This window comes from Misgurnus anguillicaudatus, chromosome 24 (assembly GCF_027580225.2).
Source record: "Misgurnus anguillicaudatus chromosome 24, ASM2758022v2, whole genome shotgun sequence".
Lineage (NCBI taxonomy): Eukaryota > Metazoa > Chordata > Actinopteri > Cypriniformes > Cobitidae > Misgurnus > Misgurnus anguillicaudatus.
In genome coordinates, this window is record NC_073360.2 from 6,915,173 (window position 1) to 6,941,544 (window position 26,372).

General features: G+C 37.1%; 1 protein-coding gene across 6 annotated transcripts in view; it reads right to left on the minus strand.

Annotated features, from left to right (window-relative positions):
* Nucleotides 1-536: 536 nt before the first annotated feature.
* septin4b (septin 4b) overlaps nt 537-26,372 on the minus strand; it is a 48,049-nt gene continuing 22,213 nt past the window's right edge. Inside the window, exons 1-13 of one of the 6 annotated variants that reach the window (XM_055195834.2) lie at nt 20,301-22,648; nt 19,158-19,273; nt 15,587-15,886; nt 13,148-13,244; nt 12,986-13,072; nt 12,482-12,605; nt 12,099-12,233; nt 10,032-10,149; nt 9,847-9,948; nt 8,880-8,976; nt 6,940-7,102; nt 6,199-6,298; nt 537-3,727 (exon numbers count right to left, since the gene is read on the minus strand). In XM_055195834.2, the coding sequence (XP_055051809.1) occupies nt 3,659-3,727; nt 6,199-6,298; nt 6,940-7,102; nt 8,880-8,976; nt 9,847-9,948; nt 10,032-10,149; nt 12,099-12,233; nt 12,482-12,605; nt 12,986-13,072; nt 13,148-13,244; nt 15,587-15,886; nt 19,158-19,273; nt 20,301-20,364 (1,572 nt within the window). In that variant the 5' untranslated portion in view covers nt 20,365-22,648 and the 3' untranslated portion in view covers nt 537-3,658. Of the gene's footprint in view, nt 3,728-6,198; nt 6,299-6,939; nt 7,103-8,879; nt 8,977-9,846; nt 9,949-10,031; nt 10,150-12,098; nt 12,234-12,481; nt 12,606-12,985; nt 13,073-13,147; nt 13,245-15,586; nt 15,887-19,157; nt 19,281-19,502; nt 19,533-20,300; nt 22,649-26,372 lie in introns of those variants that run through there. The other 5 variants (XM_055195838.2, XM_055195836.2, XM_055195840.2 and 2 more) reach the window with 5 other exon arrangements.

Consider the following 26,372-nt stretch of genomic DNA (forward strand, 5'->3'; position numbering starts at 1 on the left):
CACACACACACACACACACACACACACACACACACACACACACACACACACATACTGACACTTATTTAAATGTTTATTTAATGTAAGTTGACCAGATTTCTAAGATGGAGACGAGGGAAATTTCCTAGTTCAGTTATCAAAATACAAATCTCAAATTAAAGCTCATTTGTTATTATCTATTAATTGTAATTATATGTTGTGTTTTAATTATTGTGAGTTTATAATTCAGCATTGGATTAAAAATGGGATGAACCCAACCCACTGGTTTGTAATTTAACCTGTGTTTGTCCCTTTTTGACCCATTGATGGGTTAAACATAACCCAGCATTTTTTTATAAGTGCACTTTTCTCCTTCCTTTCTAATTCTCTTTCTTTAACCTGACACATTTGAAAGTATTAAGTTAACCTGACTACCCACTCCTTTAATGTTCACTATGTACTACATCAGGACCATTTGGGGTGGTTTGATGGAAATTGGCGGAGGCACCAAGTGTTGCAAGAAAACTGTACTTAGTATTAGTAGTATTACTATAATATTAGGATTATAGACAGTTTTTATTTCAAATGTCACATCTTTATTCTCAATGTTTGAACAATATTTAAATGTATTAATGTCCTCAATCGATAAAAAATAATAATAAAATAAAGAGTAGTTCATGTACAACACAAAGCAAATGTACACAATGATATGATCACATCAACAAAGTAAATGTAGCTGCTCATACCAGACCAAAATAAACCGAACATTAAAAAACAACAAACAAAACGAAACCAATCAGATCAGCTTTATGTTGTACCTTAAACCTGAAATCTTTCTCTTCTAGTTTACATTTCATTATAGAGACAATTGACATACAAAAATGAGTATAAATATTCTTATGACTTCAAACATTAACATGAGACCCTTGTTTAGTTGCAGCAATAGAAAATAAGCTTCTACAGTATAAGGTGTCGATTCATGCACCTCTTTTGATCAATACAACAAACAGTAAGACTCTGTTATTTCATTTCTTTTGTTTCACCAACATTATCCAAGATAATAAAATAGAAGAATGATGCAGGAAAATATATATAATCTATCTCTATGAAGTGTAACGCTGTAACAGACAGTTTAACTATAAGCCTTCCTCTCACAGATGAATCAACGTCAGTATGCAGTATTAGATTTCATCTTTAATAAACATGAGATCAACCTCAGGGAGCAGATTTCAGATATGTCTTAATACTTTGTTAACAAAAATATCTCTCTACAGTACTTTTTTAAATCTTCAATAAGAAAAAAAAATATTTAGAAACTTAGTAAAAAGCCATTTTGCAGTTTTGTATAGAAATGTAAAAAAACAGCCATTTCAACAAATACAAATGAATAAACATTTAACAAAATAGTTACACATTGTATAAAACAACTTAAATAATGACACTATAATATTGGGGTACAAACAAACATTGGATAAGCAAATAGTTAAAGGGTTTTTGCTTTTTACTGCCCCCTTAAACCAAAACCCCTCACAAAATAAAACTTTAAATAATAAACAACATTTAGTTTGAATGCTTTCAAACCAATAAATGATATTGTGAAAATCCTTAACATGTTCAGGTCATATTTCACAATGTCTTAAAGGTATAGCGGAAGATTTTCGTTTTCCGGGTGGATCATCTATATTATTGGTCATCCCAGATGTCAATCATTCTGATGATATGTTGACGTATAACCGTCGTTCGTGCTCGTCCCTAGGTTCGCTTTCTGCACATGCGCACTTTCACGGGTATATGTGTGTTGTGCTACGGTTTCAGCACAAGTCACTCACGAACCGCACAGACACGGTAAACATGCCGACAGCAACTTGTAAACAGAGCGAAGAGAAGAACTACCTGCATGCTCTCTCTCTGCCGTCATGCACGCGTTTAACAGGCGTTCCCTCTCGGGAGGAGGTACAGTGTTGCGAGCGTGCATTTTTTTTAAATGTGGAGGGGCGGTTCTTTTAAATAATTTGGGAAAATCTTCCGCTATACCTTTAAGAAAAACTATGTAGATTTGACATATTTTACAAAATGATCCCTAACTTTGATATTTATAAAAAAATTAAACAACGGCACTTTATTACAACAACTGTACGTAATACAATAATAGTTAGCCCCTGCATCCACCAGAGTGTTTTTCCAGTAGCCAGCGCATGTTTTTTGTCTGTGCTGGCTGTTTTTGTGGGTGCTTATCGCTTGCCTTTTTAGTTTGAGCTCAGCCATACTCAGTGTCGGTGCTCGCAGTTTTTGTCTGCGCTTAGCATCGGCTCTTGCCATTTTGTCTGCGCTCAACGTCTGCTCTCGCCAATTTTTACCATGCGCAGTGTCGTTGCTTACCCTTTTTGTCCATGGTCAGCAATGGCGCTTGCCACTTTTGTCCGTGTTCAGCATCGGCGAGCACAGTTTTTGTTCAGGCTCAGCATTGCTGTTCTGCGTTTTTGTCAGCACTCAACAATTTTTTCCGTACTAAATGTCAGTGCTCACTGTTTTTGTCCGTGCTTAGCATCTGCGCTCACAGTTTTTGACTCTGCTAAATGTCAGTGCTTGTAATTTTTGTCCGCGCTCAGCATCAGTGTGTGCCGTTTTTGTCCGCGCTTAGCATCGGCACTCGCTCTTTTTGTCCGCACTCAGCATTGGCGAGCACAGTTTTGTCCGTACTAAATACACATCAATTAAATTGTATTTTTGTTTGGTTTTCCAGTAATGTTGGTCTATGTGTTGTGTTTGTCTCAGTGTCAAATGTGAAGTTTCTAAGCAGATTAAACCCTCACTCAAGAGTTTACATGATTTTATCTCTGCATGTTCTTGCTCAAGAATAACAGTGGCTGTATCATTTCTATTGTAAAGAAATGCTGCAGGCATTTGTTATAATACTTAATGCTGTTTTTAATTACAAAGGCTACATATTACTGTAATGTGAAATGCTTTATTTGAACCAATTATTTTTGCATTATCAGTATTATGTAATTTTAAAGGTTACTGCTCACCTAGGTCTATTTTTATTACCAAAAATATCAAATTACTTCATTATCAATTAGAAAAATAATTGTTAGGGACAGTCCTATATTAGTTAAAACATTTCAATAATAATAATAATGTGATTTAAGTTTCCCATTCATTTATTTTATCATTGAGGATTTCTTAAAAAATATAAAAATCTTGTCTCGTCTCGTGAATTTAGTGTCTCGTCACACCCCTAGAAAGTAGCAATTAAAGCTCTCAGCTAAAGAAACACTGGCAAGCGCCCACAGTCAGCAGCATTTAAATGCTTTGGTGGACACAGGGTCTTATGTTTTTTCCTGTATCAAAGACAAGTAATAAGAATGGGACTTGGAATGTGCGTATTTGAAAAGATGTCACGATGTCAAAATATAAACATTTCTATTTCATTTTTCCTTGAAAATATAATTTCTTTTTAAAGTGTTTTTCTTTTTTTATGTGAAATATGCCCTGGACTTTCAGTGAGTCTAAAGTTAAGGCCTGTTTTTGTTGATCATAAACTGTTTACATTAAAGTGAACATCACAGAACTATTGGGTTTAAAGACACCACACTATTGTGATCTGAAAGGGAATGGAGTGCGGCTGGCCTGGTGAGTGAGGTCAAGGGGCGAAGCTTCAAATCAAAGCGACGCAGTGTTAATACGCCTCTTTCTGCGTGTGCATCTGCTCCTGGATCTTCTGAAGCATTTCCTGCATTCGTCGCAACTGCAATGAAAAACAAAACCAACAATTAGCCACCACAAAACCGCTAAATCAATAAATCAATACTGATGATCAATATGTCTGTAAGCTCGAGCAACAGCCAACGAGTCATGTGATATTGATCGTTTTCCTCCTGAACATCACATTAACCAACCGAAAGCCATGAAAACAAATGACCAATTGCACAAATGCTTTACTATCATCAATAGTAAATACTATGAACTGTGATCACAAATCAATAGCTTTGCTACATAATATGACCATAGCTATTACTAAATCAATAAAGCTTTCCTACCAAATTATACAATAATTCCATTATAATAAAAACATATGTGCATATTTGTGCTCCTGTAAAGTGCTGTGTCAGCAGCGAGTGGTTGTGTGTTTGATTCCCAAAGAACACACATTCGGATTAAATGTGTAGCTTAACAACATGTTTAAAGTGTGTGCCAAATGTATAAATGTATGTGTGACAAATATCATTGTCCCTAAAATACTTGTTTGTAAACTATTTGTATGGTATTGGTATGCAGAAGTTAAACAATACTTTGGTAAAATTAAAAGTTGATTCAAATAAAGATGACGTTATTAAACTTAATAAAGGCAAAACCAGTGAATGCAGACATGTTATGAAATCATTTAAACTGGGCGGATCAAAGGATTTTAATGTCAGATTCCAATGCAAAATAAATAACAAAAAGAAAGCAAGCCTTTGTATATTTTCTTCATTATTTTCAACATGAGACTACTACAGACTAGTGCTGCTTTATTTATATCTACACATAATCATATATTAATCTTTCAGAAGATGTTTAAACTATAAATGGGTAATATTTTTAGGGAACCCCTCATCTCAGCTTTATGACAGGTGTTAAAAGAGAAACAGAGTGATGTAGGGGAGAGCGGGGCACAAAGTAACGCTTTGGCTTCAATTAAAAAATATTAAAGTAAGATGAATCATTTCATTTACACAATTAACACACACACACACACACACACACACACACACACACACATCTCTGCTACAAATGAACACTTAAAGTTTGTTTGTGGGATCTACCATTATCGCACAATTACAGCAAGGTGACAAGAATGCAAACGTGCAACTTACCCCATAGGTGGGGTTCATTGTAACAAACAGAGGGTTTGTTAAACACAAATAATTCAATAAAATCTGTCTATATATTTAAGGTGGATATTGTTTATATATCTGCCTATAATAGATAGATATCCACACATTCATCCATTCATCATCCTTCATCTAACCACCCTTGTATTGTGCAGCAATGCATATAAATAGATTTTTTGAAAGGGAAAAAATCATAATTGTGAGTTATTTTCCCTGATGTTGTATTAACAGTTATCATTTTGATGAATAGTATTTATATTGTTTTCATTTTATTATCACTGTATACTTGAGGCTTCACTGTAACGCTATGTGACAACTACTGTAACCCTGCTGTGTAAAAATGTTTTCAATCCCAGCTATCAGTTACTAAGAGTTGCTGACATGTTGGTGTTATGTTTTAGGTAACAAGACAGTGATTCAAATAATATAAGGTTGGATTTGATGACTTACACACCAACTCAGAAATTGAAAAAAGACATAAGATGAAGAAATTTACTTTCATGCCTTAAGATCACTCTTTGTTCAATATCTTAACCAAAATGCATCAAAACTTTCACAAATTCATCTTCTGACAGTAAGAGAAAAAGATCAAAAGCACAGATTACTCGGCGTTGTAGAAATATGTAAAGTAGCTGCGTTACAATGAACCCTGCGTTAGTTTGTGCCCCGCTCAACCCCTACTATCAGATGGTGAAATACAAGACTAAAGTGCATAATGGCAGAGATGTGCAGGCATTAGGAAATGTTAAATAAATAAGGAATAATTGACGACGGGCTGTTAAATTCTAAGAAAATAATGCACACCCAAGGTGGTAATGCGGCATGATGCGAAGTGCCGTTACACCGCGGGTGTGCATTATTTTCGAATAATTCAAAGGACCGTCAATTATTCCGCTTATACCACGGTTACCACAAACATTGCTCTGATGCCTATTTTTAAGACATTTGACAAGTTAGGTGTGCGGTTTACAGAAAAATAATCAACACCCATAGAACATTTCTCAGCCAATCAGAATAAAGCATTCAACAGACCCGTGGTATAAAGACTAAGAAACACAGCAGACATCACAGTGAAGATGAATGATGAATGACAAAGTGCTCTATTCTGTCTGTATACACATATACACTCTTTCATACTGCACACATTAGAGAAATCGAGGGTTTATCATAGATTCCTGTGCTTAAATAAATGCTGTATATAAATCCCTGTCAAATATAACCCCTATCATCATGACCCTTTCAGATGAGGGTCAGCGGTGGGCTCGTGCTCTGTGCGTTGGTCCACACATGACACAGGGTCCGAATGTGGCTCATGATGTTGTTCTGGACAGGGAGCATGTCGTACCTCCTCATCCTTCTCTCGGATGAGCTTCTCCGTCTCATTGTCAGCGACGGCGGGTACCACGGGGATGGGGAAGTCAGTAACGCTCTCTCTGGTCAGTTTGTTGCTCAGAGAAACAGATAAATATGAGGGTGAAGTGTGTCTCTCTAGTGGCACCAAACACAACTACCATCAGATGACAACATATCAAACCAACTTTTTCCAGATAAAAATAAAGCTTGGGCAACATAAAAAAACAACAACTTAATTTTGTAATTATTTAAATGGGACATGTCATAAGACTTTTTTGAAGATGTCAAATCTTTGGTGTCCCCAGAGTACATATGTGAAGTTCTAGCTGAAAATATCATATAGATAATTTATTACAGCATGTTAAAATCGCCACTTTGTAGGTGTGATAAAAAATGTGCTGTTTTGGGTGTGTCCTTTAAAATGCAAATGAGCTAATGAAATGCAAACACTGATCACCATAATGTTGGTTTGTTATAATTAAAACTCAATTGTGCTGTCAATTACTTTTTCCCTCCCTCTGCACTAAATGGCAATGTCGTGGTTGGATAGTGCAGATTAAGGGGCAATATTATTATAATAAGATCCCCTTCTGACATCACAAGGGGAGCCAAATTTTTAAACTATTTTCACATGCTTGAAGTTACCGGTACCCAATTAAACATATAAAAAGTCAGATTTACATGATATGTCCCCTTTAAAACACATGTCATACTTTAAGTTATGAGTGCATACTTGCGGTTGCGTTCCTTCACCACCATGCGCGTCATGCTCTGAATGCAGTGAGCTCTGTAGTTCTCATAATGAGTTTCCCGCGTCACATCCTTCAGATCCTGCATGTGTGTTCGTACCAACATGTTCCTCAACTTTACAAAGTCACAGTGTGCTGGGTTCTCCACTGTTAAACACACACGTACGTCAGGGTCATTACGTATTTTAACATAACTCGACTCTACAAGAACTACAAATGTACACTATAGTCTCTAGTAAAAATGAAATATACCTGAATGTACTAAAAATATACTTAAAACCACACAGTCATTTGTAGTACAGTATGTTATATGCTATTTTGGTAACATTTTACAATAAGGTTAATGCATTAACTAACATAAAAAAGAGCAATATAGTTTTCAGCATGTATTAATTCTTGTCAATGTCAGTTAATGTCAGTAGTTATTTATGTTAGTTCATTGTGCATTAGTTAATGTTAACAGTTACAATGCTTGATTTTATAAATGTATTTGTCAATGCTGAAATTAACATGAACTAAGATTAATTAATGCTGTAGAAGTATTGTTCATTGTTAGCTAAAAAAAATTATTAATTGTTAACAAATACAATCTAAACTGTTACCGTTATTTTTTGGGCTCAATAAAAAAGTGTAAAAGTGTAAAAAAAGTGTAAAAGTTATCAACTAAAAGTAATATACTAATTAAAAGTATATTTGTACTTCAGTAGTACTTAGTGCTTGAAAAAAAGAATAAGAATACTTAATAATACCAGTAATACTGCAATTGATTTTAAGTGTATTGAAATAAATGGTCTCAAAATAGCACAGTTTATGGTAGTATATCTATTTACAGTACAAATACTACTTTTTTGTATTAAGTATAAAATGAATGTGTGAATGTAGTACATTTACTAAGTGTACATAACCCTGGAGAACCCAAGAACTATCCACTGGGTGGCGATCTTACCCAACTTAAACACTGACGCATTCACTCAACACTAAAAACAGCGTATTTTGATCAGGCTCTAAATCTGATCTTTTACAAAAGTTCTTCACAAAAATGGAATTATCTCCGCTTTTAGCTAAAAATTTGAGAGATGATAAGAGAACAAATGAAGGTAGGATGAAACTCGGAGCGTCTGTTCTTTTATTTGATATTTTATGTTTATTTAAAGAAGATCATTTCCCTGGAAGGCATTAAACTAAAACTGGGTGGCAACTTAAAAAAAAAAAAACGCTGACGGGGAAAGCATATTTGATCATCACTTCAACAGTTGCATGATATAAATGTTAATGCATAAATTAGATGAATGGTGATTTAAGAAAATAAACACCACAGTCTTTAATCATATTTTCATTGTGTCTTTGCTGCGTCTGTGTTGGTTGGGAACTACACTGTGTTTCAGCCACTCTTGATTCTGAGGAACTACTTTGTTTGGCGGAAGAGTAATATTTGTACTAATATAATTACAACTTATTTGTGTTTTATTTTATGAAACCCTGCTATGCATATGAAGTAACCGTTTTATAAACGCAATAAGCCTCGTGAAGCAGTGGTCTTACAGTGCATTTTATAACAGCTAAAGGGCTTCGCGTCGTGCCTACAGTAACATCGCCCCTTAGCTGTTATAAAATGCACTGGTAACCCACTGCTTCTTGGGGCTTATTGCTTTAATAGTGACTGAAAGTTTTACTGACTGTTTATATAAGGCTCACAATGAATCTTTGCATGTTTTTAATAAAGGAAATAATGAGAATTTGAATTGTGATGAATCTACAGAGATGACTGGAGATTTCTGCAGCTGTAGGTTTTTGCAGCCTGTTCATTTTATAATTATATATATATAAATCAGTGACTCTGGTATGTCTCAGATTTTCTTATATAGATTTCAGAAAACAATACAGAGATGGGTTTTGAGTATCGTATCGCTGTCAAAAGTCATACCTTCTACAATTCCCCAGGGGTACAGACGTCCTCTAACCCTCTTCCCTTTGGCCTCCACGACTGTGTTACTGCCAATCACAGCAAAGGGAATACTGTCCTACAGAACAACAACAAACAAATGAATCATCTCAACTGAACAAATCATCTCAAATGAATGAATCAATTCAACAAAACGAATCATCTCAACTGAATGAAACAACTCAACTGAACGAATAATCTCAACTGAAAGAGTCATCTCAACTGATTGAATCGTCTCAACTAAATAAATAATCTCAACTAAACAAATCATCTCAACTGAATAAGGCCCTGTCCCAAATGGCACACTCTGGACTTATGGACCTCTTCAGAATTCACACTTTGATGGCATCATGTAGTGCAGACCTTAGGGACCCTTGACATGAGTTCAAGAGGGTGCACTGGAGTCATATTTTGGGACAGACTTGAGCGTCACGCCGGAAATAGGTAGAGAAGAGAAGTTGCCCATCAGTGTGAACTCTTTTCATCGGTTGCCTGATTGGTCTGATTGCTCTTTCTCAAGGACTTCTGGGTTGGTAAAGTGCGCGAAGCCTGCTGCAGTGTGGGGTTCGCTGAAGACCGCATCAAGGGGGCAAAGGAGGCGCTGATGAGCACACTTCAAAGCATAAAAATGACATATGGGACAGCCTACAGACTCATAGACTAAGCGAGCACGCGCAATTTAAGGCCATGAGGCCGAAAGTCCAGATGAAGTGCGCCATTTGGGACAGGGCCCATCAACTCAACTGAATGAATCATCTGAGCTGATTAAATCATCTCAACTGAATAAATCATGTGAGCTGATTGAATCATCTTAACTAAACAAATCATCTCAACTGAACAAATCATCTCTGATGCAGCTGATGCATTCCACAAAACAATCTGCTATCGTACAGTTTTTACTAGTACAGGATGTTATATTTAACAACATGCTAGATTAAAATGTCTAAACCTTGAGTTCTTGATCTTGCTGTTTGAATTCCTCGTCCTCATCTGAATCGCAATCTGGAAACTGGTAGATCTTGATCCCATACTGCTCAATCTCCTCTCGAATCTGTTATAAACCAAGGAGTTGGAAACTGAAATGTACCCACGACACAAACACAAATGACAGATATTGATCAATCGAGCACTTGCCTTGATTTTCTTCTTTTTGACCTCAGTAGGGGTGAGCGTATCGGCTTTAGCTAGCACAGGCACAATATTCACCTTCTCATGTAGAGCTCTCATAAACTCAACATCAAGAGGCCTTAAACTGATAAACACAACAGCAAACCAAATGAACACAGATTTCTACACTATAAGTGTTTTAACACAATCTCAAAGCAATTCTGATGTATTTTCTAAAAATGAATACAGGTATATAGGAATTAGCCAAGTCTCAAAGACAATATGTGAGATTAGATTAAGTGTTTTTATTATTATATTAATATCATTTCATGATATTATTCAATCATATTAACATTTACTGTGGATGTAATCTTTATACAATTCTAATGCAATTAATTAATTGTGTTTGCCGTGAGAGACAGCCATAGACTTTTTGTTTTAGTCAAGATAATAAAGAGTTGTAATTACAAATGTATGACAGCAGGGGACACAAATGCATTGCAGAAGCTGATTATCTTTTATTATTGTGCAGAAGTGTTATGTCTTATGACTGACATGCTCCTGTATTATAGAAGCAGATATGAAAGGTTTCTGCCAATTTTTAATTAATAAAAAAATGATAAATAAAATTGTAAGATATGTCCCAAAATTGAACATTAAACACAAAAAAAATTCATTTTTTCACTTTAATGGTGATAATGCATCTTTCTTGCCAAAATGAAAAATAAAATGCAATGGGTGATTTGACATTCACTTTTAGTATCTCGAGGCAAGACCAACAATATTACAATCAAAAGGTAACGTGAAAAAAGAAGCAAAAAATACCCTTTAAAAGGCATTTTATTAATGCTTATGCAATAATAGCGACAAAAATGTATTTAATTATTTATTTTATTTAAAACATTTAATTGTATTTAACTTTTATTTAATGGTTTTCATTTTCCCTTTGTTTTGCAAATTCTATGTTAATCAGACAATTAATTTAAACTCTTTTAACTAGCGAGGTAGTGAAGTTGAATTCATTTTAAACTTAATTTTTACAATATAACAACTCCTCACTTGTCAAGAAATCGTAGTCATTTTAAGTTGATTAAACTTAAAAATGTAAGTGCAACAGGGAATTTTTTAACAGTGTACCTTAAGTACAACAGCTGAACGTGTCATTCACAGCCATTATATGGTACTTTTGAACTCTTTGAACTCTTGCTAGGAGGATATTTAAATAAGTAACCGGAAACAATATGTGCACATCCGAAAAAATTGTGGGAAGCTGCACGATTAACCAAATCAAAAACACTTTTCTAATAAAAAATAAAAACCTTAAAAGTATAGGGAAAGAATTTATTTTTCCGGGTGGATCATCAAGACTATTAGTCATCCCAGTTGTCAATCATTCTAGTGATATGTTTACGTAAGGCCATCGTATGTGCTCGTCCCTAGGTTAGCTTTCTGCACATGCGCACTTTGAGGTGTATATGGTGGGCTATGGTCTCAGCCATTCATTGAATCTCGCGTTCTCACCGTGTTTTTTCAAAATGTCTGAGGGTTGCAAGAGAAAAAGAAGAGAAAGGCCTTTAAAGAAAGAAACAAGACCAGAGTGTTTTTGGGAGACTATTTCACACGCTGGCGTGCGCTAAAAGCACAAGTTAGGCTTGCCATGCGAAGTTTCTACTCGGCAGGTAAAGTTTGTCGTGCTATTTGGAGAAATCCATTGCTAGTAAAAGTTGATGTAAGCTATGATTAGCGATGCTAGCCCTAGCACAAGTCACGAACCGCGCAGACACGGTAAACATGCCGACAGCAACTTATAAACAGAGCGAAGACAAGAGGCTTGTGCATACTCTCTCTCTCGTGCACACGTTTAATAGGCGTTCCCTCTCGGGAGCAGGTAGAGTGTAGCACAATTGCATTTTTTTAAAATGGAGAGGGCGGTTCTTTTTTACAATTCGGGAAAATCTTCCACTATACCTATAAGTTCTTCATTAGGCCTTTTGGGAACAACAGTGGCAGTGTGCCGATTTTTGTTTTTTATTAGTAAATGAGTAACTGGGCCAAAACCGTCTAAGGACATCTGTGTGAATAAAACAGTCGTACCCATGACCGAAGGGTGAAATGAAGTACAGACAGCAGTGTACTCGGTTATCCTGAATGTTTTTTCGGTTAAGTCCGCTCTCATCTCGGAAGTACTGCTCAAACTGCTGGTCTATGTAGTCTGCAACTGACTTCCAGCTGAAAAAACATACACAGATCATCTGATACATCAGGAGTGGAAGTAATCATGTCAACGGTAGCTGATATCGGTTTCATTAATAAAGTGTTGGACCACAGTTTATCTTCAGTACAGCTGCAAACCTTCTCACTAGATTCATACAACTATTGAATGATGTCCTGTCTTTATTATTTATCTATCACATCATGATCCAGGTGTTGAATCTACTTTTTACTCTTTACAGATGTTAGGGTTGTTCTTTCTTTACCACTCAGTGTTATTGACTGCATCTCCGAATCCCGGTGTGTCTACGATGGTAAGCTTTAGTTTGACGCCCTTCTCCTCGATGTCCACTGTGTGTTTAGTGATCTCTACCGTCTGAGTGATCCTCTCTGCCAAAAAAACAAAGAGCAAACTTTCATCCTCATGTCTGTCATTTCTTATTATTTCAGATTCATTAATGCATTTCTGTCTGTAGCGTCAGACAGAAGTAGTAGTAGCGTCAGCGTTAACACTTGACAGAGGGCATGGTCCTGACCGTTCAACAGCCAATCACATTGGACGCAACACATTGGCTAGCTCTGCACTAGGTTATTTGCATTAAGTCGATCTGATTGGTTGACGCCTGCGTTGGTGCTTGAAAACTTCTGCTGTGACGTGAACTTGAAACAATTCAGTTCGACAACGCATGACGTCACCCATTCAAAGTAAATGAGAAGTGTTGACACTGACCCCACGTGTGAATGTACCGTAACAGGTGTTCAGGTCTCACCTTCAGCATTAAGCAGTTTTCGGTCTTTATATAGATCTGTGAGGAAGAGACTGTTGACCAGGGTGGATTTTCCTAAACCCGACTCTCCTGTAAAGAAACAACACTCATGAAAAATGATTTCACTTCTGGTTTTAGGTTTTTAAAGTTAATAGCAGACATTACCTGCTACCATTAAAGTGAAGTCAAAGCCCTTTTTCACAGATTTCCGGTGAACTTGATTTGGTAAAGTTGCAAATCCCACATACTCCTTATCTTGGTCCTATCCACCGAGACATCAAAAAAGAGAAACAATAGAGTAAGACAAAATGATCAAGAGAATTAATAGATTCAGCAGTATGTGGATTAGGGGTGGGCGATAATCCGGTAGGTATGATAAACCGGTAGAAAGATATTTTGGACTATCGTCTTTATTGAGATTACACATCCATGTTATGTTGCTATGCACTTGATCATGAAAAAGTAAAATTTGTACGCATATTTAGGGTGTTTTCAAACGTCCAGGAGACAGCGAATCTCTGCAATGGACCAAGATTGACTTGTTTGTTGTTAATCCACAATAAAACACCCGGCTCACGTCATGACGGAAGCCCATTGGCTCAGATGTGTGGAGAACTTCCTGTGTTTGGTTCGGCCCGAGGTCGAGCAGCGTCCACACCACAGATGGGTTGCGCCAGAGTTCGGCGATAGCCGCTCCGAGACCACCTGTTTAGGACGATCTCAGAGCAGCCGTTTAGTGCGCACCCAAACGAACCGTACTCGGACCGACACGTCATTTGGGCCGACCTAAACAGTGTATGTTTGAAAGCACCCTTAAGCACCGCAGTTTTAAAACATTGAAACACAAACAACAGTGCTAAATGTCACACTGTTTCTGTGTGATAGTGCATTCATACCATTAAGCGAGATTGATTTACATGTTAAGTCAAAGCAAAGACACGATAAACATCCTGCTCCACGAATTAGGCGTTTGACGCACACAAGTTGAAAATCTGGACTTTGGCTGATATTTGCGGCACATCAACCAATCAGGAGCTTGCTCTAGTAGTGACGTAATTACAACATAGCCAGTTGAGGCAAAAATTCAAAACAACAATGGCGGACAAAATCAATGTCGCTATATGTTGACACCCGGAGTTGTACGACACATATTTAAACTTCGACTAAATTCGCTTAATTCAAGTTTGGTGTGAATGCTCAGTGAGAGCAGCGTGCAAGCTGCTCATTGAGCTTGTGAGCTTTTTTGCCACTTTATTGGCTTTAAATACACACATGCCCGTCTCTGCAACTATCCTCAAAAGGAAACCTAACAGCTGGAAGAGAAAACGCATGTCTAATAGTATATTGCATCCAAACTTTGGTCTTAAAGGGGAAGTTACCAAATTTTTCTCCTGTCTGTCACTCATGTTAATCAAACAGCATTGAAAAAAAAAACTCTACCGTGATACATATCATTTGGTAGATTTTATCTTTACATAAGATTTTGGTCATATGGCCCACCCCAAATGTGAATAATAAAAAAATGAATAAAACCCAAAAACAAAGAACCTGAAAAAATATAAAATATATCAATTAAAATTTTAAATAAAATAAATATAAATGCTGAATGGTAATATACAAATTATATTAATTATACATTATATGCAAGAAATAATTGACAACAGGCCGCACACAATGTGGTAATGTGGCACGATGCGGGTGTGCATTATTTTCAAATAAATCACAGGACCGGAGTCAATTATTCATCTTATGCCACGGTTACCACAAACTTTGCTCTGGTGGTTACTTTAAGACATTTAACAGGTCAGGTGTGCGTTTATGTGGAACATTTCTCAACCAATCAGAATAAAGCATTCAACAGCCACATGGTATAAACAGTAAATATATAACAGTTAATAAGTTGCAAGACAGATAAAAAAATGATATGGAAGTGCAGAAGTAAATAAAAACCGGAGGACAGCTATCTCAAGACTCCTTTACTGCATATTCAAAAGTAAAATGAGCATTTGTATAATAGTTTATCTCTGAATGTTAAAGAGTCAGCACATTCAGAGAAACACTAAACCAGAGGAGAAACTGACGTTAACCCTTTAATTATCATCATCAGAAAACCACAACATAATTCACTTTAATGAATGACTTTAAACTAAACATCCATGCCCCCTCAAAAAAGGAAGTGACATAAACACTATTAGATGGAGATAAGATTAATTTGCTATTAGATCTAAGAGAACTTGTGCAGTTCATTTTAATGTTGCCAAAAAAATCTGATCAAGAAAAGCACAAAAACAGCTCTTAGCTATGGGTGATCCTTTAGTTTCCAAATTCAGATTACTATACTTCTGTACATCAGTACCAAAGTATCTTCATTTAACAAAGTACTCATTGCAAACATATGTATCTAATAATGATCTTATTACATTGTGGTATTGTCATAAAACTGTCATGCACCAAGGTATTTACATGCAAAAATATCTCACGTCATAAGACACGTCACGCCACATGCCATTTTAAAGCAATGTCAACAAACTTTGATTTTCATTTTGAATTGTATACATACATGCTGACGTCATAATGTAATCTAACTAGTTCACTATTCTTTACCTCAGCAGCATATGGATCATAACAACCCCAAGGGCTTCTAGGCCTGGAGGGGCTGATGGGAGACGGCAGGTTAAAGTCCACATGGCCGCGCTGAGCCACGGTTCTGGACTCGTGGTCTAACTCTCCCGGGCTCCTGGGTGCCGCCACAGGCCTCAGAAAAGTGGGCGTTCCCGGGGTGTGGGGTCTGCTATGACCCTCACCATCACCCTTATGGTGCCCGGACGCGTGCCCATCTGTGGGAGGGTGATGTCCCATAATGTTCTCCAGCTCTGAATCTTCCGAGTCTTCTTTAGGAAAGTGCTGGGCTCAGGTGTATTTTGGAGGGGTCAGGGAAAAACAGACGGAAAGGCGCAAAAGTAGAGGTTTAATCGGGGAAATGGATATGAATGGAAAGTTGCGGAACATAGAAAAGAAATAAGAAGTTTAAAGTGGTTAGATACTATTTTTTTTGCATCTGTACAGAACATGAACAGCTTCTGTGTAGCTCATTGCATTAACAGTGCCAAAGGTCATGGATTCAAACCCAGAGATCACAAGTACTGATGAAAAATGTGTAGCTTGTAATGCACTGTAAGTCACTTTGAAGAAATGCATAAAAATGTTATGTGATTAGAGGTTTTCATGGGTCCACTTAGATCCAAAAACCTGAGGTCCAACCCGAGAGGGTTCAGGTCTAAAAGTTTCACATGTGCCCCGGACACAGGCCGGGTATAATAATAGCGGCATCGTGTCACGGGTAATTTAAAATGAATGTGGTTTTGCCGAACAGACCCGAGAAGACCCGAACTATCTTGTGTATGTGCGTCAAGTTGTTTTCCAACCCCTCCTCTGTTTGCCAAGAGTGCTTGCGACATCGTGTAGCTGGCAGTAGGTTCATTTTTGTTGGGAAAGACCTATCCATCAATTTTGAAAGCAGATTTTAGCGGTTAGTTGTGTCGTTGTCGGATAACAAATGAAAATAAATGGAGCAGCGGGCCAAATTGGATGCAAGACCAACTGGGTATCTTTCTGTCTGACTGGTGCGTTTTGGGATGCAGACTGCACACACAACGGTGCCGTTAAATTCAGGTACAGTTGGGTTAAAAAAATAGCTACAGGTTCGGGTCGGGCTCGGGTCTAATTCTCCGTTTGTCTCAGGTCGGTTCTTTCTTCAAAAAAATATTTATGCACGTGGGTTCGGGTGCAAAGTGATTCGAGTCATTTTGGATCGGGTACATTTCTTTGGACCTGAGAAGACCGCTAAATGTAATGAAACACAATTATCTGATACTGGTATAATATTGGCAACTTCGTTCCACTAAGCTTGACAAACATTACAATTCAGATACAGCACACTGTTTAACTGTAATGTATGAGTTTCTATTAGACCTCAAGGCTTTTGGGAGAAACTGTGGTGAAAATGATTCAAGACGGATACATTTGTTTGAGTATATGTCAGGCACTGCACCTCTGATGAGCATCGCATTAAAGAAGTGACGTCACCGTATTAACAATGTGGCATCAAGAACTCACACTATGCAGATTTATTGTACAGGACGATTTATAGTTTTGAGTAGGTCCTACGGCGTTGCCTCTATACATGAGTTATCATTTATACCTCTGTGTCCCTCTTTACATCAATGTGCAATTACACATGCAGACCGCTAGTAGGCAGTGTCGCTGAAGTATAAATGGACCTTTACTGTGATTGTATTTCTAGAGAGTGAAGAGTGCTGTTGTCACTCCATTAATAAAACACACTCAGAATCACCAAATATAAAATGTCTTTCTTCACATATGTGGCCTTTGAAATGTGCATTAAATGGGCACCAATGGGTTAAGCATCAGCAACAAAGATTTTAACATGTTTAAAGTTACATACCGAAACGTCTTGAAAAGTCATCTTGGAAACTTTTGAAAAAACTCAGTTATGAAAAGAATGTGTGCCCTACAGGGCATGCGTAGTACACAAGAGCCCTACAGTCCAAAAAAGTCTAAATGTTATAGTCTGACAGTAATTGATGAAGGTGAAACTAAACATGCTACGGGCCACAACTAATATACAACCATTCTGTGATAAACAAACAGGATAAACCAGCCTAAAGAGGTCTGGCCAGGCTTGTTAGTCTGGCTAGTTTTAATGGCTTTAGATGGTTAAGCTGCTTTTCAGGCAGGAATGTCAAAAGTCTTTAATATGATGCTGCGTACACTCCAAACGCAAAGCATCGTGTTTCTCGCTCTAAATTACTTGTGGGATTTAACTTTGTGTCATGCGAATTTTTCCGCTTGAGTTTAATATTTTCAACTTGCGCGAAGACACGTTTGAGACGAATTTCAAATTTTTGCACCATTTACATCGCCCCACACGAGTTCACGTCTATTTGCTTCTTTACATTGACTTTGTATGTAATCTATTCGAGCAAATTGTTGACTTCGCGTTTGGTGTGTTAGTAATAAAGGGGACATTTCACAAAAATTATTTTAAGAAGAGTGTGGATATAAAGTTTTAGCTGTAAATACCATATAGATAATTTATAAAAGCATGTTAAAATGCAATGCCACTTTGTAGGTGTGAGCAAAAATGCACGTGACATCATCAGAATAGTACACACACACAGTACCGTATTTTTCGGTCTTTAAGCGGCATTTTTTTTCATAACTTGGCTGGTGCTGCGTCTTATAGTCAGGTGCGCCTTGTAAGTAAGTAAGAATTAATTTTGACATTTATGAGGCAAGAAATATCATTACCGTCTACAGCCGCGAGAGTCCACCATATGCTGCTTTTGTATTTATGTAATTCATTGGATTCTGTAATGTGTAATGACGAGTATGCAAACTTCACACTGGTTGGTTTGTTCAGTTACTTTAGACTATTCAACCTTCCAGGTAAGTTCTGTATGCTATGTTTTATCGTTTAAATAACTAAAAATATTACTTTAACGTACAAACATCTATTCAGCCTGCTGTTCTGTCTGCTGTTGTTTAGTTGAATAACTTGCCTTTCCAGATGAAATGTCTGTTCTTCGGCTTGGATTTTGTGAAATAATTTTCTAAATAAACGCAACGTATAGTCCACTGTGACTTATATATGTTATTTCGTCTTAATGGCGCATTTTTGAATGATGCAGCTTATACTCCGGTGCAGCTTATAGGCGAACGCTGACTGGTTGTTGTAATATTTGTCCCACCCCTCCTCCACTGTGATTGGATGGCCGAGTTAGAAATGACATTGACAAGATGAGCTTTTCACCCAAATGTGAAAATATTTAAACTTTCAGAACTCAGCGCTGAGCATGGAAAAAACGCCGATTACAGACTCGCAGCGTGAACAAAACCCATCGGCTGCTGTTTTTGAAAAGCGCCGCACTTCCACTAGAAACAATTGAAAACATAAACCGTTCACCGGCATAAACGCTTTGGTATGCACGCTACCTAAGGTAATAAAGGCCTAACAGTCCATTATGTACGGTTTTTATACACCACTGATAATATAGTTATGCATATTATATTGCATTTCTGTCAAGACCAATGCACCTACATAATGCAAACTTTAAGAAGATGTCTCAATGGAATAAGGGTGATGCATCAATACCTTTTCTTCTGTATGCGCCCTGGGTTCAGGTGACGCAGGGACAGAGTTCTGCTCATCTGACGCAGAGTCAACATCACGGTCACTGTCCTCCATAGCTACTGGGGCTACTGTACACTCTGTCATCTCCAAACACAAGAGACAGGGACATTTGGAGAGGAGGGACAAACCAGTTTAAAGGGGACAGTGGTGGAGTTCAGGTTTTAGGTGAAGGGATATTACAGTGGAAGGACGGTGAGAGAAAGAAAAGAAACAGTAAATAAACCTAATGAATTAAATGCAAGAGGTCTGGATGAAACCATATGGGTGTTAAAGTAAAATATGCCAGTATGCAACAAAGGCACTTACTGGAATTATTTTCATTACTCTCAGGTACAGATCTGGGGAACACCCCAGCATGCCAGAAACGACAGTTACAACAATAATTTATTGAAATTGATGTTCCATCAAGTAATAGAAAATAATAATTTTATTAGAATATTATGAAATATATTACATGTTAAACCACAGATATCATAATAGAGAAGTATGTGCTTTTGGCCCCGTTCCCTTCACATTGGTCTCGCCAATGTTCATCTGAAGTCAAAGTGTCATTTTGGCTGGGTGATAACTGTCCCGAATCATTGGGCACCTCCACAAGTCTCTATGATATTCTGGTGTCTATATAAGGCATAGGTTTATCATTCAATATAAATCTATAGGATTATGAAGTAAGCAGAGGTATGAACTATAGATATACTGAAACTTGTTTTAACAAACAGCACTAATGAAGAGTTAATGACCTGCTTTGTGTCACAGGCATGTTAGATCAATATTCAATCTATCCATGAGCTTTACTGACCTATTTTAAGGCACTGCTCAATGCAGTCTACAAATAAAGCTGTACAATGTCAAGAAACTGTGATGTTGCATAATACAATCATGATTCAAAATTAGATTTAGTAACATATATACAAGCTTTTTATTCAATAAGGAAAATCTGTTTAAGAAATCAACATTCTCAAACTGTACAATACAAATCTCCTAACTAATCAGCTTTCATTGAAGAGGAGAAAAAAGAAGGACAGGACGATGGGATGCAAAGACAAATAAAGAACATTTAAACATACATGTCCTTCCTCTTTATACATGCAGACAGAAACTGACCTGAAACACCTTGAGGCAGATGAAACAGTGTGAATTTTTTGCCTTGACGAAGCCAGCTCCTCATTCCCTCATTCACCGCTCCAGACCCAGTGGCCTGTGCATGAGTTCAGGCTTTTATAGCACCAGACCCTGCATGGGACACGGTGTCCTTCAACTGCATCGAGCGGCACTGCTGCCCCTGGGCAACAATCAGTACCAACCCTCAACCACACAACTCTATCAACATATAGGGCAGGCCATTAAAAAGCCTGAAGCACTAGACATCAACCAAGATCCAACCATCATATAATGAAGTCACACCCACAAAACCAAATGCCAATAATATTGCTGTTATTACTATACATTTAAAATGCCTTATGGGTAATGAATTAATATGGTATGTTGGATCTGTATCTATATAAAATGAATAGAAACTAAGGAATGATGTGATTTTGGTTGTGTACCTGAGTATTTCCAGTTAAACTGCATAGAAACAGACATGACTAGTTTTACAGTTTTTCTGAATTGCTAAAACAAGAATTTCTCAAAACCTTAAACACAAATCCAAATTGTCAAACTAAATTCACAAAACCCTTGGCTCAAACAATTCCTTCAAAACCATTTCACCTGTACTCAAAATCAAACTAAGCTTTCAAATCATACACACATAAGTCTATAATATGTAACACTGGAAAGCATACACACTAAAAACACAACATCCAGGACACGTTTATTGTACATAACAACACACTTGACAAATACTGTTAAAATCTCTATTACCATAATCACAACTTTAAGTTTAACTGGAAATACTCAGGCACACAACCAAAATCACATCATGCTTAAAAAGACTGAAAGCACTGCATCGATCTGTGTGTGTGAAGCCTTAGTTTCTATCCATTGCTAATGTTGCTTTCAACGCTTAGTGTCAGAATTCACTCACTCGTTTTCATTAACTCATTTAAGTGGACTACATGTGAACTAATGTATGAGAATAGTGAATGAAGAAGATATAGGGGGCTATTTTGGACACATTCCTGCTGTATCTGCAAATGACAAAGGAGAGGAGTATTGTTTTTAAACTGCTCTCACTGTACTTGATGTCATACGCTGATCGGTCTGTGCAGCGGTGCATGAAGTCAAATGTACCACCTGCGTCTGTGCAGCAGGGGCACATGCTCCTTGTCCCAAACAGGTTTAGGGACAGCACAGTGACATTAAAATAAGTTGTTAAAATCGCGGCCACGCTTTTTTTGCAGGCGCCTCATGCACCCCCATTAAATGAAGTCCCATGATTCCCCATGTCTTAATGCACCACTGTACTTGGTATTAAAGTCTTACAACATCAACAAGAGCAAGATTAAGGAATTTCAGAGCATGTCCTAGATCTCAAACCCACTCCCCCGTTCTAAAACTCTTTTTGTGGGTCACTGAGATAAGAAACAATAGAGTGAATCAGGACAGATTTGGGTTTTTCAAAAAGACTGAAAATCAACAATACATTAATAATAAATGTAGCATCATTCAAAGCATCAAAAGGCAAGATCTTGAATCTTGAATTAAACTTAATCCCTAGTTTGCCAACATATTGTTTTGTCCTAAGGCTAATATCATGCTATCATGTCTGAAATGTGAAATATGTGATTTCGGGGATTAGATCATCTCATAATAAGACAGAGGCACACATTTTCAGTTAATCTCATTGCTTACAGCAGGAGGTCCAAGACAGATAAAAGCAAGGGATTTATCTTTCCACAAACAATAACTACAGTATCTCTTATACACTGGATAAAAACAGCTAATTCCTTATTACAAACAACAAAATGATGGATATAGCATCAAGACATTACAGACAAGTTAGTGTGTAGCATGCTTTCTAATACACTGTATACTATGTACAAACATATTACTGGACAGCTGTAATTGTGACTTTGACGATTATGTAATTACTTCACCCAAAATTGTAATCCCGATTAGATTTTTAAATAATTGTCCATGTCAATCCAATACATTGCTTTGTCAAAACACTGAAAGGCCTGATATGACAGCTTTGTTTGGGTGGGACTACCAGTTTATTTGACCAATGCTATTTTTCCTATTAGCATTACACACCACAGCTTTCCTTTTCTAAGTTGTTTGATATTCACCATCATACAAATTGAGGTATAAGCAGTAAAACAACAGACTCTTTATATTTGCCTTTCTTAGATACAACCGGACAGTAAGAAATCATTCTCAATTCAGTCAAGTGATGTGTTTGATATGAGCTCATGTTGTCAGATGCTGTGATGACTGCAGCAGAGCTGAGATTGTGTGTGAATAGTGCTGTTGTGTGAATCTGCACAGCGAAACTCTTTGTGACTGTGTGTGTGTGTGTGCGCGCGCGCGTGTGTGTGTGTGTGTGAGAGAGAGAGAGAGAGAGAGAGAGAGAGAGAGAGAGAACCATACATAAACATTAATGCACAAATTGATTGGAAAAGCCAATATTTGTTGAGTTCAATCATATCAAAACAGTTCAATCAAATCAATAATTTTACTGCGGAGTTCATATCAGAGTAATCTACTGAACAGACCTAAAAAGCTAAATCCAAATGCCTGACACTTTTAATCAAGTCAACAGCAAACAGTTACAATGTCTAGTTCCTCAAAGTCAAATAAGTAAACATACTGCAAACATACCTCAATATCGGTTATCTCTGAGATTGCTGCCATGTTCAGCGATGCAGAGAGAGACCAGCCACACAGGACAAGCAAATGTCACCCAAAGTCTGTCTGCATCTCACTGGCATTGCATCACCACACTCCCAGCATGTGCATCTCACTGGAGCTCATTTGCATGGCCACACCCCGTCATATGCATCCCACTGCAGACCATTTGCATAGTCACACCCAGGCACACAAATCGCATCTGCATGGCTACACTTCCAGCAACTGCATCTCACTGCAGGTCATTTGCATAGACCCAGTTTCAGTGTATGAATTGAACTGAAGATAATTTGCATAGTCACACCCGAGTGCACCAATCACATATTTCATGGCAATTTCAAGCACCACTGTAAAATAATTACACAGATCCACCCCCATCGCATGCATCTCACTGTAGATATTTGCAGTTTTTTCAAGGCTTTCGGTTATCACAACATATATCTTGTGAAACTTTTACTAGTCTAGGTTTGCTGAATACTACATGTGTGTTATATGGCTTTCTTCAGGAGAGACGCTGGCTTTCCTGAGAATTAAGGCAACAAATTTGTCATCGAAAATGTCCATGTTTACATGAACACAAAAAATAAAACAATGCACAGACCTATACATTAACTTTGCTGTTCATCAGGCAATGCTTTAGTCTTGGATCTATAGTTAGTTCTCTATAAATGATTTCTGATGACAGTACCAAGCAAATCCGGGTGCCTCTGAACACATAAGCCCTAACAAAACATCAGTCACATCTGAGACGTCTGTGCAGCTCGCAACACAAAGACATCCAAAGAAAGATACGGCAAACCCACCCTTTAACATCTCTTATCACCAGTGGTCACTGCCATATTGGGCTTTAAAAAACACTGTAGTAAGTGACACACATTTCAACTAATCCCTGACATTAAAACAAGCTCTTCTTAACATGAACATGTGTACTTAAGGGTTTTGTAGTATATTTAAGGAGACTCTCCTGAAGCTAAGAAACAGGACAAGATAGAAAAACTGATTTGTTTTAATAACAAGAGGATTCAGCAAAGCTTTCTGGGATTCAGTCTACATTCACTTCTCCATAACAAATCAAAACCTCATCAGATAATCTCAGTGGATTAGTCTTCTGTTGTCATTGTGGAAACAGATAGCAAAGATACATTATTTTAGATGTATCTGGGCTAAATGCAGATTTTGAAGCTTTGTGTACATTGCCATTTATTCTTTCTACTGACAGGAAGAGACTGCCTGAATGACATCAAACAACGCTATCTCATGAGAATTTGTACGAGTTGACTAATTCGCATTAATTCATACAACCACATTCGTAAGTTTTTTATTGAAGGGATAGTTTACCCAAAAATCTGTCATCATTTGTGACCCGTGCTGCTGGCAAATTGAGTCGGAATGAGCACATTTTCAAAAATTTGTTATTTATATTTTGAAATTCTCTCTAAAAAAAAAAACAAGGCTTGAAATTAACTTTTTAGTAGGTAGCACTGGTGCTCCCAAGTGTAAATTGTCCTGAAGATTAAAAGCTTGAACAATCAAACTTGTCCCATCAATCGTCTCGTGGTTAGACGATATGAAGCGGCCGCGGCAAGTTTGGCCAGGACGCCAGGGCACCCCTACTCTTAAAAAAAAAAACATCCTGGGATTTTTACAGACAACAGAGAGTCAGGACCTCGCTTTAACATCTCATCTGAAGGACGGTGCTTTTTGACAGTGTAGTGTCCCCATCACTATACTGGGGTGTTAGGACCCACACAGACCACAGGGTGAGCAGCACCCCCTGCTGGTCTCACTAACACCTCTACCAGCAGCAACCTGGTTTTCCTATGAGGTCTCCCATCCAAGTACCGACCAGGCTCAAACCCTACTTAGCTTCAGTGGGCAAGCTGTCTTGGGCTACAGGGTGTTTAAAATAAGCTATTTGCTTAAAAAATGTAGACGCATGGTGCCCTATAATGTTATTTTAAATTTTTAATTTAAATTATTTTTACAAATCCCAATTTTTCTGTTTTACTTTTTATGGATTCCCTATTTTTTCACTTTTAATTTTCTTTAATGGTTAATTACATTTTACTTATCAAACAGCATGTTTAATAAACATAAAACATAAAATTTAATAATTTTTTTTTTCCAAAATAATCAAATAAAATGTATATCATATACATATAAATGTATATAAATATAATATGATAAATTTTCATCAAAACATTGCATTTTTATTTTTGTCAATGTGCATAACAAAATTTTGTTTAAATAAAAAAAAAGGAAAGTAAAATTTTTTTGAGAGTGAGTATAAGAAAAACATAATTTTTAATCCTTATTTTTATTTTTAGTTTTAAAAGTAGATTTTACTATACAATAGTAATATATTTTTATCAACTTCATTACGTTTAACAGACTTTTATTTTGAATATGGTCGAATTAATACGAATTAGCCACCTCCTCTAAATTACGTACGACTTGGCATGAGATGGAGCTGCATAATTCGATAAATAATGTTGCATTTCTGATCTCTATTAAGATCTTATCATAATAATATAATACTAGTAAGATAAGAATATTTTTGTATGCCAAACAGTTTAACAGATATAGGAGTTATTCGATCTACGTCATCAATGTTCGCGGCGGCCATGTTGTTGACATAGAAACCACGACAACTGTCAGTCTGTCAATTGACAAGCGAGGCAGTGTCGGTATTATCCATGGTATTTTCAATGTAATTTTTTTAAACAGCGCGATGGTGTGTGGTGTAATACACGGCTGTTCTAACAACAGCAATAAGAACACCGGGATTAGTTTTTATGCGATACCAACTGTCAGAAAACATAAAAGGAAGGAGACAGAAAAGTTGAGCCAGTGCAGGAGAGACTTGTGGCTTGCTAGGATAAATAGGCTAAACTTTCAGCCAACTCCCCACACCAAAGTCTGTTCCCATCATTCTATCACATGTAGAAAACGTTTCAGTTTTTAGATAACTTTACATCACCTCACAGCAAAGTCTGTCCTCATAATTTTATCACATATGGTTAGCTGTAAGCAGTGGCTAACACGGCTCTTTCAAATAAGCTGCCATAAATTGAGACCGTTATTAAATTAGTATTAATAACTACATGAACATAATAGGTCTGGCATTGTTACTAGGTAGGGAATTAAGGGCCGTTCACATTATAACGATAACTATAAAAAATATAGTTTTGAAAATCGTTTTATATTAAAGAGAATAGCGGAGTTCACCCCAAAATTATAAGGATACAGATACAATGAATGACATCGTTGGGATCACTTTCTGAGCAACTTTTCCCACCTGATGAAGGATAAACCATTAATAGCCAATCAAATCTATTTGAACTTCAAGTGCACACGCACTTAAAATGACAGTGAAGCTCATTGCTG